Source organism: Heterodontus francisci, chromosome 8 (assembly GCF_036365525.1).
Source record: "Heterodontus francisci isolate sHetFra1 chromosome 8, sHetFra1.hap1, whole genome shotgun sequence".
NCBI classification, from domain to species: Eukaryota; Metazoa; Chordata; class Chondrichthyes; order Heterodontiformes; family Heterodontidae; genus Heterodontus; species Heterodontus francisci.
Window position 1 is genome coordinate 62,752,310 of NC_090378.1, and position 17,636 is coordinate 62,769,945.

Here is a 17,636-nt window from a genome sequence, read left to right on the forward strand (position 1 = left end):
ACATTTTTCATGTAGAAAAATTAATGATAGTTTACTTTTATGTTCAAAAATGATATATATTTTTTTCTTTACAGAAACCAGAATTAATGGGGATGCTTTACCCTGGAAAGAAGGGAATAAACACAAATCATTGTTTTCAATTTAAAAAACAAAATTGTATAATATATGTAATGACTTTTTTCTACTGGAATTCTGTCATTTATAGCTATCGCTTTCATCTACAATCATTTCAACAGCACACTAAAATGCCTGTCCACTGTCAAAGCTGTTTAAAGAAGTAGCACTTCGAACAATCTTTCTGGGATTCAAATTCTACTAAAATAAATTTCTGGCAACAGGTAATAGATAGTACCATCAGTTTGTTAATTTGCCTCTGGAATAAAAAAAAATTGTGCACTGACAACGTTGTTCAATTAGTTTGTGCTGAAGTTTTAAAATACCAGAGCTGCTTGAGAGGTTTGCTAGCTCAACAGGAAAACACAGGTAACCACCTTTCTTTCAAATTATACCTGGATTTTTTTTTGTTTGTTTAAATTTAATGTCATGTTGCCCATGCAGTGAAATGCACGAAATACAAAGGCGATTAGAAATGACATAACTGTAGGTCAAAACAGCAACTGAAAGGGTTCTGGGTTTAACCCTCTACTTTAAAGAAGGATCACCAAAAAGTGACATCTTTACCCCTGTTACCCTCTTCCTCTTTCAGAACCTGATCAGCTTCATTTTTGGGATTCTCTTATTTTTATTTTAGATCAGTGGCATTTGTAGTCTTTTGTTAATCGGCAGCAAGCTATTCACACGGAAGAACATCTGAGGTTACTGCTGGCATTGTATTGATTAAGGTTTAATTTGTTTCTATAGGCAAGTGGTTTAATGGCTTTCAGAATCAAAGATCCTGTAATAGTGCAAAATCTGTTTTTTTTTTAAAGTTGTATACTTAAATCTCCACTACAAGTGAAGGTTAATATAATCTCAAAGTAATTATAAAAGTATATAATTGTGCTGTGCCTTTGGTTTTTTTTATCCTACCCCACAATACAGTTTGCCTATCCCAGAGCATTGTTTTATGTCTTGCTTCCTTCCCTTAAAGATGTTGACTTATGCTGGAATACAGTTCTGTATGCCCAGTAGCATACTGGTGCCGTCTTTAAGTGACCATTCCTCAAAGGTCAGCCTGGAGAGGGTGTCAATCAAGCGTTATTTTTGTCTTCCGTAGAGTCCATACAAAAGCATTTTTCAGAAGTGTGTATGAAAACACTGCCCAGAAGTGAACCATAGGGTTTCTTGATACAGCAATTTGAAAATGATAGTTGTGATCACTACCTGTAACTAAAGAAGTGAGATATGGTGAATGGCTGTACCAGTTGCAGTTTTGATTGAGGTCATTGTGAGTAACTTCATGAAGTAGATATGCTGTATTGGTGATTGGACAGTTACTCAGGATACTGTGCAGGGAGCTGGGCGTGCACTGCATGCAGCTATTCTAATGGTCACACGGACCATATTAAATTGGTGTTGCTGGCTCATTATAATGGCTGTCATGCAGACTGTTCGGTACATGGGAAATCAGGCTTCAATGACTCCACTTAGCCAGCTCTTAAAAGGTAGGTACACTCAGGCAGCAGGGACTGCTTGTTGAGTTCCCTCTACTCTGCAAAAAGTGTTAAACTGTAAAGAACAGGCCTACAATTTTAATACACAATGAATAGAAGATTGGTTCTCCCAGTAAGTCTTTAAACACCGGCTCAAAAAAGCATCCACCTCCTACTGTACCATCCTTTCAGTCTGTTCAGTGAGCGTGCCAGTTTAATGTAATGTCCATTCATGTCCTTTGATGCACTGGACCATGTCCAGTGGGAACTGATTGAACATGCCAAAACACAGACTTCCACCTCACTGTGTTGGATTCAAACCCATGTGTCACAATTGAAAAGGACAGTGGTAAACTGAGGAATCAACTACACCTGATGACATTACATGAAAATAAAACTTTAAAGAGAGATCATGGAAACATTAGTAATTAATGTAATTTATTAAAGTGCAAATTGCAACCATAACATTTATATCATGCAGTGCATTACATTTCAGAAACAAGTTGCACACATGTCAAATATTTTCTGATAGACAGAAATCCCATGAACTGCTGTCAAATTCAGTGCTCATTAGGCAAAAGCAATTGTGAAACTGCAATTTAAAAATGTATAATTTTATTGGTAACTAATTCACAATTAATGCTAGAATACACTCCCAAATCATAAGCACTACCGGATCCAGCATAGGTATGATATGCAGTGAAGCTTCTCTCCTGCAAGGCTATGTCTCAATCATAACCTACACCATCCCCTAGTGCACAAATCCAAGAGCAACAATTCATTTGAACTCAAGTAAGAGTTAGCAAATTCAGTATGCAACAACCGTATCCTCTAGTAACTGGGAGAAGTGTCACAAGGATCTTTACATCAGACTGAAGTGAAACTTGACATAAATCTGAACTATAGTCTTAAAAATAACAGTTACCATGCCGATGTCAGATCCTATCAAATACATAGTAGCTAGTATAGTATAAGTCCCCAAGAGGGAAAACAAAATCAGTGAAATAAATGTTGACAATAGCAGGCATGTTAATTTCTCGGTTTCATCACTGGATCTATCTTAGCTTAGGGACTGCTATATTTACCAAGTCAAAAAACTGCCAGAGGCTTGAACTTTTGACATTTGTATTGATGCTATGAAAACTCATTAATAAACAACTATGTGGAGGCATAAGAAACAGAACTGGAATAACAGACGTCTGTTTTTACAACTTTGACAGCCTTGCCTCACAAAATTTGGGAGTGCAGATTGGAAAATTGGGCAAGGAGACTTCCAGTCATTCATTAATTAATTTCCAGAAAATTAGGAACACTATAAAATGGGAAACCCATGCCAGTTTAAGTGCTGTACTCTGAGTGGCTCCATGTCAGGAATTTCACTTCCCAATATTTATCAAAGATAAATTATATAAGAAAATAATTTAGTTCATCCATCCAAAACGATGCTAAATTATTCCTATTGCAGCATTCAGATGGTTCATAAATAACAGGGTTTTTTGCCTTCATTATTCTAGGCATATATCAATTCTATTGCTAACTGGTGTGTTAATAAAAACTTTGTGATATCAGTTCCAAATTTGTCTTTTACTTGCTTGAAACTGGCATCTCGGCATACTCTTCCCAATTTAATGAAAAGTAATTTTCCAGATTTAGCTTTTCTACCAGACCCTTCTTTTGAAGACTGAAAAATCTCATGACTAAAACTAAAAAATAATCATAGAGCACTTGTAAGCTTATCATTTGTTCATCTAACACTATCCTATCTATGAAGGCATCAGTTAGATGGAGCCAAGTGGAAAGAATCCACAGCTCCAGCTGTCATTAATGATCCAGACTGGCTGGTCAGTTGACAGTCTGCTGAAGTACTGCATAGGTTGCTGGCTCAAATTTTGGATTATCAAGTTTGCCAGAATTCCAATCTGCTCTCCACAGATTATTTTTCTTTTCAGCATCTGCCGTTTTTTGCTATTGGTTTCCAATCTCCCATTACCTAGCATTTCATCTTGGAGTTACTTCTCAGGCATCCCACATAAATCTTCATGATTCTTCATTAGTAAATTTTAGGTTGTGAAATCAGGAAAATAGGATGAAACTATGGGCAGTTACAAACAGCTTTTTCTTTTTCTAAAATAAAAGTTCAAAACTGGGCACTGAGTTTAACACAGGTTCCTATTCTTTGTAGATGCAAAAACTGGAGTAAAGAAAACTGTTCCACACATTGTAATTATACAGACAAATTACATGAACAGCAGGATAGAGCATAGAAATATCATAACTTTCACCACTTCTGTTGGAAAACTTTTCAGTTACTTGATTCTTGCAAATTGAAAAAGCAGCACATGCTTTGTACAAATACATACAAGCAAAACAAAAATAAAGCTCTGATATAATGTTCAAATTTTAAGGCAACCATAGCAGACACATAGTAACAAGAACTAAAACAGTTCATGGTTTTACTATGTGCAATAGCTCAAAACTGCCACAAGATGGCAAAATGCATTTTAATGCTTAACTGCATAACTCACAGTAAATTAAATGTACCCTGGCTTGTCATGTACAGTCCTCGCATGATTTGCAGAAACCCTTTCATGGCAACCCTTTTAGTAGACTAAATATACACAACTTCCACATCTCACAAACAATATTGTTTGACTTCACAAAAATAAAACTGACCAGTGCCAAAGGACTAATTTGCATCACCTAGTTAGATATACCTTTGACAAAACAATTCAATTTGTTCATTTAAAAAAAAAGTGATGCTTGGGAGCCCTTGGCTTAGAAACAGTAATGAATTACTCACCAATAACCAGGGAAGTACATTCTACTGTTCTGTCTAATAATACCGTAGAAAAATTCTGTTCCAGTGATATAAAGAATGGGGAAATGTTACCTACAGCCTCACTGTCCCCATTTAAAACATCAATAGAATGGAAATTTACTGGTGTCACAAAATTGGCAGAAACTGTGAAAAAAATGTCTGTTTCAGGAAGACTTTAAACAAAGTACTAAATAAGGAACAACTGAGACACCCCAGTAAAGAGATCATTCTAAGGTAAACTGAATCAATTCTAAACCCTTTCAGAAATTTAAGTCATCAGTATCTTCAAATATATAATACTGCAGATCTTTTTATTTATTAGTCTATTACAAGACAGTGAATATACTTAATCTTGTGTTCAATTTAAAGTAGTGTTAATTCATGGTACAATTTCATTGTAAACTTTACAGCAGCATGCAAATTGGAATTGTGGAAAATCTAACTACAAAGTAAAAATTACCTGATCTAACTAAATTGCACTTCAAATATGCACTCCAATATAATTAAAAGTTGAGTTCTACACAGATTTGCAAAAACAAATAGAAAAATTTCACATAAATCAGACTTTCAAATATTAAAGGTTATGCATTATTTCATGGATACATGAAGTGCATTCATAACTGCAGCCAGCCTGCCTGTTCTAGGCAGCAGAAAATGCTGCAACTAAGATACATATCAGGCATGAGGTGACATCTGAAACACACCAATCTAATATTAAGAAAAGTCCAAGCAGTTATCAAGTTTGCATGTTCTGATAGTTCAACCTGAAACGTATCCACTTGTTTATGCCATAAGCTTCATTTGCTACAGGAACGTGCAAGAAACGTGGACACACAAAGCTACTAATACAAGATGCATGGCACAAACTTATAAAAGTCCTTTACATGCATTTGATACTAACAACTTATTTTCTAATGTACCACAAAGTCTCTATTCATTTATAAACCAGGAACTTACTTATCTAGTCCATCCAGTATTGCTTATGGCTACAAGGACTGGGACATGCTGAAAGGATCAATTGGATATGAATTAAGTCACATACAGCCTAGAGTCTAAGGAAAAGTGTATTGATTAAAATACCTTTCAAGCCATGAAGAATGAACAACTTCTTTTAAACACTGCGAACGATGAATATTTTAAAGACAGAAATGCACTGCATTTGTTTGGACAACCATGGCACATTGTCACTACTGAAGGAGTTGTGCCCCTGTATGAGACAATGCCGTTAGGAGAAATTAAAAGGGATTGGTGTGTAATTCTGCCCTTTCATCTAATTATGTTCACCATTTCAGAACCACAGTGCATCAATTTCCTTCCTGATACATGATTTAATAAATGCACATTTTGAAAGTTGGGAGGGAAATTAAAGAAAGAAAAAGAGCTTGCATTTATGTAGTGTATTTGACCACCACAGGACATCCCAATTACTCTCACATCGATTATAACTTGTATTTATAAAGCACCTTTAATGTAGTAAAATGCCACAAGGTGCTTCACAGAAGCATGATCAAGCAAGAATTTGACACCGAGACACAAGGTGGCATTGGGGCTGATGACCGAAAGCTTGATCAATGAGGTAGGTTGTAAGGACTGCCTTAAGAAGAAGTAGTGGTAGAGTAATTAAAATCAGGGATGTTCCAACAGGTCAGAATTGGAGGACCACAGACATTGAGTCTTGTCGGGATGGAGGAGATTACAGAGATAGAAACAGGCGAGGCCATGGAGGGATTTGAATACAAGTATGAGAATTTTTAAATTGAGGCATCACCGGAATGGGAACCAAGGTAGTTCAGCAGAGTTTTAGATGGCCTCAGATTTAGAGGGTGGCAAATGGGAGGCTGGTCAGGAGTGCATTGGGATAGTCAAGTCTAGCGGTAACAAAGACATGGATGAGGGTTTCAGCAGCAAATGAGCAGAGGCAAGGGCACAGTCACTTTTGAAACTGTCGCCTATTGCATCAACAACTATATTTCAAGTATATGTTTAAATACTTCTTTACAACCAATGGCAGCCAACATTAATAAAATTAAAAGGCACAATCTTAAAATAGTCCAGGCCAATCAGTGATCAGCAATTGTATTGGCTGCTTCACATTTGGTTACTTTCTGTAGCCTATACAAAAAGACTGAAGGTTATTGGTTACTTTTTGTAGTGTACACAAAAAGTCTAAAGGTTAGAATGTTTACCTCCATGTTCCATGTTTTCTGTATACTACAATTGTATGTATGTATATTCATTGCTCAATCTATGCTCCACAATACTCAGTTTGAGATTAAACATATATTTACCATATCCAAGTGGTCATTTGACTACTAAAACAAGTAAACTAGGTGTTCTAGGTAAACCTAGCAGTGTTAAACCCAAATAATCTGAATTCAACCAATCTGAATTTCAGCAGAATGACTAAATAGGTAAAAAGACTTGCATTTATATAATGCTTTTCACAAGCACCAGACATCTCAAAGTACTTTACAGCCAATAAATTACTTTGAAGTGTAGTCATTCAAAATAAAAACTGAAAATGCTTCAACTAGACAGCAATTCAGTCATCTGTAGAGGGGAAAGACAGATGATGATGTTTTGAGTGTACCTTTCATCAGCCATCTAAGGAGACACATGAAACATCAGAATTGAGAGGTGGTGACCGACCTGTGTATTTTTCTAGCACTTTGTTTTTATTTCATACTTTCAGCATTTGCAGTTTTTTTTTCTTTTGAGGTTATGTTAATTTTTATCCTGTAATCCTATTATAAATCCTTACCTAATCCAGTCACTGATAGCATTAGGTTTTGGAGTTACAGTAGGATTACAAGAACAGGATTCCTCTGGTCCTCAGCAAGGGTCTGTTAGACTTGAAACATGAACTGGCTCACTTCTGTTTCTCCACAGAGGCTGCCTGACCAACTGAGTATCAAGCCTTTTTTGCCTTTGCACACTGATAGGTAGGGTTATCTCTGGGTTTCAAGTATAATCTGGTGTTAGGGCAGTTGTCTGCGCTTTGGAAAAGTTGATTTACAAGCTTGTCTCCACACTTATACATGACAAATCAAGTTATAAAGTAGAAACTGGCAACTAATTCAGATTAGCCCAGTTCTACACAAAAAAATAAAAATAAAATTCCAATATGCCAATCTGATTAGCATAAAATGATAAAATAATGCAACTTTTATTCTTGCATTGTTTCTTTCTCTAGCTCAAACTTGAAAAGAATTTAACAGAACTAACTATATTGGTCAGGAATTTCCTTCTGACCGAGATATTGGCAATTAACGAACAAACAGTGCACCCAATTCCCCCAGTGGAAAACTTACCCAAAGATTTATTGTAGAACTGATCAGAATATGCTGCAGCAAGCACAGCGATACACCAGAAGCAACACAGCCAATGGCCAATTCTAGGACACTGACAGTAAAACAGAGACAACCTTTCATCTCTGTGTTCCTTGTGCAATACATTTACCAGTACTCAGGCCCATAAATAAACTCGTTATGTTAAGTGATATGCTATGAAGAGATGCCAAATGGTTTTTAAAAAAAACAAAGTGCTATTGCTAGTCCTGTGAACTTGTCATTTTACTTAACTAGTATCAAGGCCTAAAGAACATTGCTCAAACAAGTTAACAAACTGATCACACTCTTGCTATGAGATAACTCACATCTTTTAAAATCGGCAACCTGTCAATTATCATTAATAGACCTAAATGCTATAAAATTCATTAAAATGGTTTTCAATAATAGTTATTAAAAAGTATTATAAAAGACTGAAATAATAGGTAGGATATTACTTTTACTGCTGGTGAGTTTTTGAGTTCACTGCCTAGAATTGGATGTTGCTATTTCTGAATTTGTCTTGAAAGTGAGAACGACATGCTTGTGAATGCTGCAAGATATATCTCGAAATAAATCCCAATTAAACATGAATTTAGATATACTATTTTCATTTAGATCATGAGAAAACTTTACAGAAATGAGATCCCAAACTGCAATCTAACAATGGAATTTATAAGTTGTCAGAAAAAAATTTAGCCAGTGTGTATTTAAATATTATTCCAACATGGTATATTTCCATGGTAGCAGTTGACAGAATTCATTCACCTGCCAAAGCACTCACTGGCAAAGCTTTAACTAAAAATATGTCGATTTGTCATGTGTATAGTACAGGAAGATATGGGCGAGATTGACTCATTCAAAACTGACCCACTTGCACACAGTTAAAATCAGAACCATGCTTAAGGTTATTGGTATATAAAAGGTCAACATTTTTACTTTATGTTAAAAGAGTTGTATGCTTAAATTTGATCCTTATGTCAAACAATAAATATAATGCGTGTTACAAAAAATGCTATGAATAGTGTGTGCTGCATATATGGGCTAACATTAAACTGTTGTCAGAGTCATTCTTATAAATCCTGTATATTTCAACAATGCAGTATTGCATATTCAACTTCACTGCACTCTTCGAACATATATTCTTCAGTTTTTTTTGGATGATTTATTAAATATTAACATTATTGCTGTGCATGATTACAAATGTTGCCCAATTCTGTGGTATGTTCTAAAACCGACTGTCGATAGGTTACAACAGAGAGCTGCACACTCTTTTGTTTCCCTTCACCAGACTGTGCTATAATATACTAATACAACTATTTAAAAATAAAGCTGTTTGCTTGAGTGTGTGTTTGAGGCAGTAACTATCTTTTTCTTTTTTGTTGTCACTTGAAGAGATCCATGTTGGTTAGAATGCTAGCATGGACTTATCACTTGAGGCAGTTAATTCAAATATAGGGTTATTTACATCATCAATACTCTGCATTTCAAAGCCAATATTCCTGTGATATACTGGGCCCACCAGTGTCATTATGTAATGGTATAAGTGGCAGTGGTGATAAAAGTAGCATTAATTCAGAAAATTTATGATTACCATTGACTTTACTGGGGTGTGGTGGGGGGGGGGGGGGGGAGGGGGTGCGATGAAGCTATAACAGTCAACTTTCAACTGTTTCAACATGCGTCTTGGTGGAGTGTGCAGAAGTCCTGTGAAATTATGGCGGCCCTAAGTTATGACACAAAGCACTTACACCATAATTTTCTGGGACTTTTGCTCTGTAAAGTGGGCCCAGTATGTGCAACATTTCAACGGCACAAGTCCACAGGGAATTGAGCCATTGTGTAGTTCAAGTTCTTAACTAAAATGGTTCATTTAAGCTTCGCTGAATGTTGCTTTATAATATCCACAAAAAGTTTTTTTAAATTATCTCTGCAGAAAGCAACAAATGAGGTGTACATATACCTTTATGCTCTATGCTATATCTCCGAAATATGCAGACTTTTAAATTGTGAAGCAGCTCTACAACAGGTCAATTAAAACCTTAATAACAATAGTGTTACATTAAAGCTAAAGGGCCTGAAAATTTGCAGGCCTATGATTTGCAACTAATTTGTAAACCAGAGTTTCTGGATCGAGGAAGGTTCCCTCTTTTACATAAGAGTCAGCCACCTTGACCCTATGAAAATATCTGGACTCCTCACCATTGTAGGGGGAAGGATGGTGAGGGGCAGTGGGGAGTTTGGAACAGTGACCTGGAAACTTTCTGGAAACTTGGATGAGCAAAGAGCCCCATTTTTGGGGGATTTCATGGGAATGCGGGGGATTAGGGGGAACCTTTTGCTTGAAGCTCATTACATTCTTCAATGACCAGGCCAGGGACCCCTGATGGCTCTACATCTGCCAGTCAGGATACTGATGGGCTTTATTTCTCTCAGCGTGCGACCCAGCTGATAGAACCCAGGTGCTGGAACACAGGCTGGGGCCAAGATGACCTCTGGCCTGGGAGTTTGTTCATCTCGCCATGCTGCCCAACATGGGGAGACATGACTTGGGTTCCATTACAGAAGATGATTTCCACCCCACCCCCCACCTTCCACACCAAAAAAACCGATAGTCGAGCCTGGGAATAGCATATCTGATGTCCTGTTTAGTACCAATTTAGTGGGAGTACGCTACAAAGTCCATGATTTTTAGATCCAGAATTATTGTAGATTCTTGAAAAGTGTACAATATCTTCAAAAATCTCAAATATATATGTATCTCTTGCATTCACTAAAGAGGTAACCTCACCGTCAGGACCCCTTTTAAAAATCAAATAACTAGAGAGAATTATGATCAACAACGTCTTCTTTTCAATCAATCAATTAAAATCATGAGCACTGATACTACCAATTAGCTGGAGTTATTAAGTCTAGAAGAGAACGATGGCATAGTGGTAATGTCACTGAACTCGTAATCCAGACGCCCAGATTAATGCCCTGGGACCACAGGTTCAAATTCCACCATGGCAGCTGGTGGAATTTAAATTCAATGAATTAATAAAAATCTGGAATTGAAAGATAGTCTCAGTAATGGTGCCATGAAACTATTGATTGTTGTAAAAACCCATCTGGTTCACTAATGTCTTTCAGGGAAGGAAACTTGCCATCCTTACCTAGTCTCTGGCCTACATGTGACTCCAGACCGACAGCAATGTGGCTGACTCTTAATTGTCCTCTGAAATAGCCCAGCAAGCTACTCAGTTGTCGAGGGCAATTAGGGATGGGTAACAAATGTTGGTCTTGCCAGCTATGCCCATATCCGATGACAGAATTATAAAAAAAGAAATGCTTAATAGCAGAAAAGCAATCGGATACAAAGAAACAATGAATGTTGGGAAGCTGAAATAAAAACTGAAAATAGAATTGTACAGCAGGTCAGCCACCTGAAAGAAATTAAAGGGAAGAAAAGTTTAGGCGAAGTATTAATTCAAAGTACTCCCCCATTTTGCAAAAGAAAATTATAATCTAACCTTAATTTACTTTTTTTTTTAAAAAGATTTTCGAGCTGGCATAGACTTTATTAAACAGCACATCTGACTTAATGAGAAACAGAGATCCACTCGTAAATAAAACATTTGTACAAAATGGATGGTATTGGTAATCATAATTATTAAAGGATCCTGATTTGTGGATCCCTGTCTAATGCTATTGACAAATGCCCAATATTTGTGTGATAGTATTGAATTTGTCATCTGTTCGTAATTTAAATGTACAGTAAATAAATTTCTTAAATAAAACTCATCATTCGGTAAAAGTTCATGTCTAGCTGTACATGCTGCTGAATTTACTAAGTCAAGTGGAAGATACGCCGCAGAAAAATATTTTCACATGAGCTGGAATATATTTCTAAAGCAGCGTTCAAACTCGAACCCAAAGACCACTCTGCAGGCTAATCTTGTTTGCGAAAACAACCATTGTTGATTAGACTTACTGTTCTACACAAGTAAATGTAATTCCTGTCATCAATAAAACAAAACTGCAGAAAAATAAACCTTCACAATTGCATTCAATGTAATTTGTGGATTTCAAATCAGCCATTTCAATTTAATTTCAATGTAATTTTATCATATAATAGAGCTTTAGTGTTACAGCTTTCTATCCACAACTAACCCGAATAGAAATAAGCATCTCAACCTCACGATGTGTCATCCATTCCACTAAAACATCACGAGAACAATCCTGACTACAAGGCGACTCTTTTAAACACAATTAACCTGTTCTTTAACTTCTCCACTACTTCATGACATTCTGTACTACATCACTGCTTTAAAATGAAAATTGATGTTTTTCTACACCTTTCCAGTTGTGTTTGTAAACCCGCATAATACCATGGATTTGGCTGATAAAACAGGGTGCAGTAATAAAGCTCAACAATATTATTGTAGAGTTTCTAAATGCCAATATACAAATGTCACCCTTCAGCCCCCACTATACCAAAGGAACAAAAGCACCAGCTACAAACTGGTAAGGTCTCTAACCAGTGCTGAAGTCCAAGACACTTTTACCAAGTGGAAAGGGCATTTTCTTGTAAATCTTTTATGGGTTAAAGAGCTGGTGCTCTACGAATTGACAGGAGGCTGCTTTTATTCTGTCAACGAGCCAGTGTAGTAATAAGGCTAGCGCACATCTCAAAGAAATCCATCGTGTGGCTCCCGTTTCGTGGAGTTATAGAACTCAAACATCCAGTCAGTGAGCTGGGGAGTGACCCAACGAGAGTCAAAGGCTGACTGTCGGTAACTGCTGCATCAATACTCAGTCTCGGCCTGTGCAGCAGAGCTGCTGATCCTGAACGCTTTGGAGTGGAAGAGCCTGACTTTTGTTCCATAATGTCATCTAATCACCAAAGAAAAATAAGATAGATTGAGAAGGCAAAAGCAAACGCAAGGAAAAATACACATATAGGAAATCGGAAACAAAAACAAAAATGCTGGACATGCACAGACCACAGGACGTGTAAAAGTGAGATAGGTTAACAATGTCAGCATGGCCAGCGCAGATGAAGGATTCCACTGAATCATTAATCTATTTATCGTACAGGTGCTGACTGACCTGCTGTTTGTTTCCAGCATTTTCTGCCTTTATTTCAGAGTAAAAGGGTAATACTTCAAATTTTCAAATGTTGGATAAAAGCCCAGAGTTTCCTGAAATTTGCGCCTAAACAGCGTAAGTATGGCATAATGCCACAAATTCAGATGTAAAAGACACTTGCCCGTTTTTACACTATGCCCAAAATTCCTTCTCTCATTCAACAGAACTTCCACCAAAACCCTCTGCCACTCATTAACAGTTCTACCTCCATGTAAAAGTAAAGCTCATACGAACGTCTTGGACTTATGTCAGTTCTGAAGAGGTTGTAAATTTACACTTAAAATTTATGATCCAAAGTCATGTTTCTGGTGTTTATGGTGACCTTTTTTTAAAATTCTACTTGCTGGTTCCTAAAATGGATTTACTACATTTTTCAATATATCTTTTTAGCATCAGAATAATTTGCACTAAAATTGAAAAACATCCATGATTGCATTGATGAAGACATGCTGTGCCTAATGTACATAAATGATGGTCTATGGCATCAAACTTTAATCTTCATGCATAAAGAAGAACTTAAGAAAGGAATATAGCAGAAGCTCAAGCCTAATTGTTTCGACTGATTTTCACTTTATGCCAGTTTTTATGTTCCGCCATATTGTAATGAAAGTCTCTGGAATTTTGCCGTAACTCGCCAACAGAAAGATGAGCTTAAATTTCAATGTACTGTTATGCCATTTCTGAAAACTCTGGGCCTCCATCCTCACCTATCATAACTGTACTGTATCTCTCAATATGCACTTGTACTGCTTCTTTTGCACCCTGGTTTTGGCCACTGGTGCATCCACATGTATTTTTAGCACTTTTTGCTTTTATTTCAGATTTGCTGCATTTCAATTGCAGTTTTTTTCTTTCCAGTTTTTCCAATTTTTTTGAATGCATCGACTCTGATGCCGTTTCTTATCTAGCACTTTTACCCCTTTTAATGCATTTTCATTGCCTCATTGAGAGGTTTCTTGTAGATTAACCTCTAGTCCTCATCTCTAGCTTTTCAAAAAGATCTGCTTGCTATCTACCAGTTTCCCTTCTGACGACTGGCTTACACGCAAAATATTAACCTGTCTTTTCTCCCAGCAGATACTGATGAGACCGTATGTATTTCTGGTACTTTCTACATATGCACAAAAGTCACAAGTGGTAATTACATTATTTGCATAATTACCTTCCTCGATGTTTAGAGCCAATGATAGCAAAACCACTTTTCCCTAGGAAAGCTTCGTGCAGTTATTGAGATGGAAAGTATAAAAAGCTGGCTACTGAACAATAGTATAATACCACATTTTAGTTGCAGATAATACACAATAAGACAAACAAAGCAAGTGTCATCCTTACCATCAATGCTCATGAAATCTAGCAGATAGCTGCGATTGTCAACTTGATACAGCTGTAAACTCATTTTCACATTGTTCCCAGTCACTGGATTCTTTCTACGCACCCGCAGATGGTAGGGATTCACCACCTTTAAGAAGTAATTTATTACAAATCTATCATATAGTAGCGTTCAAGACAGTTCAATTCTGGTCATGTTCTCATGTTCCAAAACCATTCAGGAACAAACAGCTATAGAGAGAGTGAAGTATACTAAGAGTTATCCTTAAGAGTCAAAATCAGTGACTCAAAGGCAGCTGGAGGTGAAAGTCATATACTGTTCACAATGTTACCCTGAATACAAGCCATAGCGCCATCTGAAAAAGTGTTAATTTTTTTTTACAATGTTTGAAGGAATTCCAGCTCGAGCCCTACTTCTGAGAGTTACCACTTTTGGGAAGTCCAAAGCTCTTACAGTATTGTTACTAATAGGACAAATTCGTCCCAAAATCTTAGAAACCTACAAAATGTTTCATCATCATCATAAGAAGTAAATAGAAAAAATGTCAAGGTATCCATCTATAATGTGTGAAAAATTTTACAACCAAGACCATTTCCACCTGTGCCACTTGGCTTCCTGTTGTCACAATTTGTTAAAACATTTCCATTACAAGTTCCTATGTTCACATTTATAATGGAAAATGCCCACGTAAACTTGTCACTCCAATTGTACAATCAAGTCAATGGGCTGCACAATCTGGCCACTAGTTCCCACATTTCTTTTTCTTTCCACATTTTTTGTTTGCCTCTAACTGAAATTTCTCATGCCCAAAATAAGGGTTTAACCATAACAAAATATCCCAAAATTAAATATTTCCCAATAGGTGCTGTCACCTGTGCTGAGATTATCTAACAGAGGTTGAACAAATATCTACAAACTGAACTTAAAATAGGCCAACTTAAGAATGTAAATAATTCTACTCAAAAACAGTACTGTACATTTTTCTAAAGGAAATGTGAATATTTCATGACCAATGTTAGCCAAAGGTCCATCAAAGTGGTATTATTTTAAATTGTTCCATTCAGAATAGCAGTTAGCAATAGCAATCCAAGGACTGCAGCAGTTCAAGAAGGCAGCTCACCACCACCTTCTCGAGGGCAATTAGGGATGGCAATAAATGCTGGCTTAGCCAGCGATGCCCACATCCCAAAATAATAAAAAAGTTAGTAAATAGACTATCTGATGAATGAATCAACTAAAAATCTCAGAAAAATAGGAAATAGTTTGAGATGAAGAAACAGTTTAGCAAGCTGAGCAATACAAGCAGCATTGAGAATTTCCTCAGACTCGTTCCCAATCTGTCACTGTAAATTCATTGGAAATGGGGTGGGAACACTATTTATAAATGGGGTTCATACTGCACGTCCAACAAAGTTATGGCAGGTGCGGCTCTGAGGAAATTCCAGGCCTGTAAACATCAGATAATAAATTAATTTAGTTCTTAAAGGTGAGATCAATTTATTTTGTTTACTTGAGTCAGATATAAAATTTCAGACAAATGTATTGAAACAAATAAACAAGTAATCTATTTCAATTTTAAACTTATGATGCGTTTCCACTTTTGAAGATAGAAGTGTATTCTTACAGAGATGTAAAATAATTCTGTATCTCATAGCAATTACCAAAAGGCCTTGCAGTTCATTAACCCAGATGGGTAACTGGATACTGGTTATGTTACTGGACTATTAATCCAGAGAATGAGAGTTCAAATCGATCATGGCAGTTAAAGGATCTGAAAACAATTCAAAATAAAAATTTTGGAAATAAAAAAGGTGCTATCAGTAAAAATGACTATGAAGCTATCATATGGTGGTAAAAACCCAACTGGTTCACCAATGTCTTTTGGGAAAAGAAACTGGCGTTCCTTACCGAGTCTAGCCTCGGAGATTCCAGACCCAAAACAATATGGTTAACTCTTAAATGCCCTCTAAAGTGTCCTATGCAGCCACTGTTGTTTCTACTGCTAAAGAAAAAGGCCCACCAACACCTTCTCAGGGCAACTAAGGATTGGCATTAATTGCCAGTCTTGCCCATAATGCCTGTAATGCCCTCATCCCAAGGACGAACTTTTAAGAAGTTACAATACTAAATGCTTGCAAGATCTCAAAGCAAACGTATACACACTGAGAAGTTTTGAAACATTGGGCCATACCCATAAAAGTGCAATAACTTTGTCAGAAGTGCAGTGTAAACTCCATCTATAAATAGGGCTTCCACTGCACTTCCATGAAGTTAGTGGCAGAGCAGGAGCGTCTGCAAGCACATCCCAGCAACGTTCTGATGAAAGGTCACAGACCTGAAATGTTTACTCTGCTTCTCTCTCCACAAATGCTGCCTGACCTGCTGGGTATTCACTTTGTTTTTACAACACTATTTCTCATATCTTTCAGCGCACTAAAAATGAGATTAGAAAAGGCACAAAAATTCAAGTGCCATGTTTCGACATTGTATTTGTCGCTGTTTTCTAACATAATTGATGTCTTGCGAGTTGACCATGTCCTTCATCTTAGAAACATTATATCCATAATAGAAAGTAAGATAGTAACTGGAACAAAGTACCGTTTCATTCTTTTGGAAGATGTTCTAACGAGACAATGTGCAATATTTTATTAAGTAAACGTAGGTGAAGATGAGATGAGCTGGCATATCACATGCAACCCCAAATCACTGTAAGGGTGAAGTGCCAGCTTATGTGCCATAAGCCCCAATAGCACGAGCTCACAATTCCAGTCATTCCACTATTAAAAGTGCAGCACCGATCAGGCCTTCCTCTACAGCAAGCAGCTGGGGTGGTGTAGTATAAGGGTCTGAAAGGCTTAATGTTTGAGACAGTGAGAGTAACCCCTCCCACTGTAATGATGTAATAGTCACCTGGGTATTAGGCTTGGAAGGCGCTAGATGCATCATGAGAAGTGCTAGCTGGACATGCTTAATGAGATGCAAAATAAACGGGTTTCTATTCAGCCATACAAAGAATCCGAGACATCTTTAAGCAATGCTCGAACTATGCTAACAACAATATACAACATGATGGCAATGGTGAAACCACCCAAAAATTATTGATAGATCTCACCTCATACAGTCGCGCCAAGAAGACGGCAGATCTCGAAGGCAGACTGCGAAGACTTCCACAGCTGCTCCACAGCCAAAAGAAGACACGGACAGTCAGTCAGTCAGCTGTGCAGGCATTCAGGCTGCTCCACAGAAGCGTGTTGCTCTGAGAGTAGAAACCAGGTCCAGTGATCGGGCTGCAAGTCACAGTACCGAGCAACAGTCGGGAATTGGGTGAGAAACTTTTTGGAAAGGGTGCATTTATTGTTAACAGAGCACTGGACAGGTGAGATGGGGGGAAATAAAGTCAATCCCTTGCGAGGGCGAGTCTGGAGTCGGTGGCCATTACT

The 17,636-nt window shown here is 37.1% G+C and overlaps 2 protein-coding genes across 5 annotated transcripts in view; one reads left to right on the plus strand and one right to left on the minus strand.

Moving 5' to 3' along the window:
• Positions 1-3,380, plus strand: part of LOC137372858 (FYN-binding protein 1) — a 144,432-nt gene extending 141,052 nt beyond the window's left edge. For 3 of the 4 annotated variants that reach the window (XM_068037222.1, XM_068037225.1, XM_068037223.1), the window contains one exon: positions 75-3,380. In XM_068037222.1, coding sequence (XP_067893323.1) covers positions 75-87 — 13 coding nt within the window. In that variant the 3' untranslated portion in view covers positions 88-3,380. The remainder of the gene's footprint in view (positions 1-74) is intronic. The other variant, XM_068037221.1, reaches the window with a different exon arrangement.
• The window catches only part of prkaa2 (protein kinase, AMP-activated, alpha 2 catalytic subunit), a 35,973-nt gene continuing 20,362 nt past the window's right edge, over positions 2,026-17,636 (minus strand). Inside the window, exons 6-7 of the mRNA XM_068037228.1 lie at positions 14,199-14,325; positions 2,026-12,611 (exon numbers count right to left, since the gene is read on the minus strand). Of these exons, the coding sequence (XP_067893329.1) occupies positions 12,370-12,611; positions 14,199-14,325 (369 nt within the window). The 3' untranslated portion in view covers positions 2,026-12,369. The remainder of the gene's footprint in view (positions 12,612-14,198; positions 14,326-17,636) is intronic.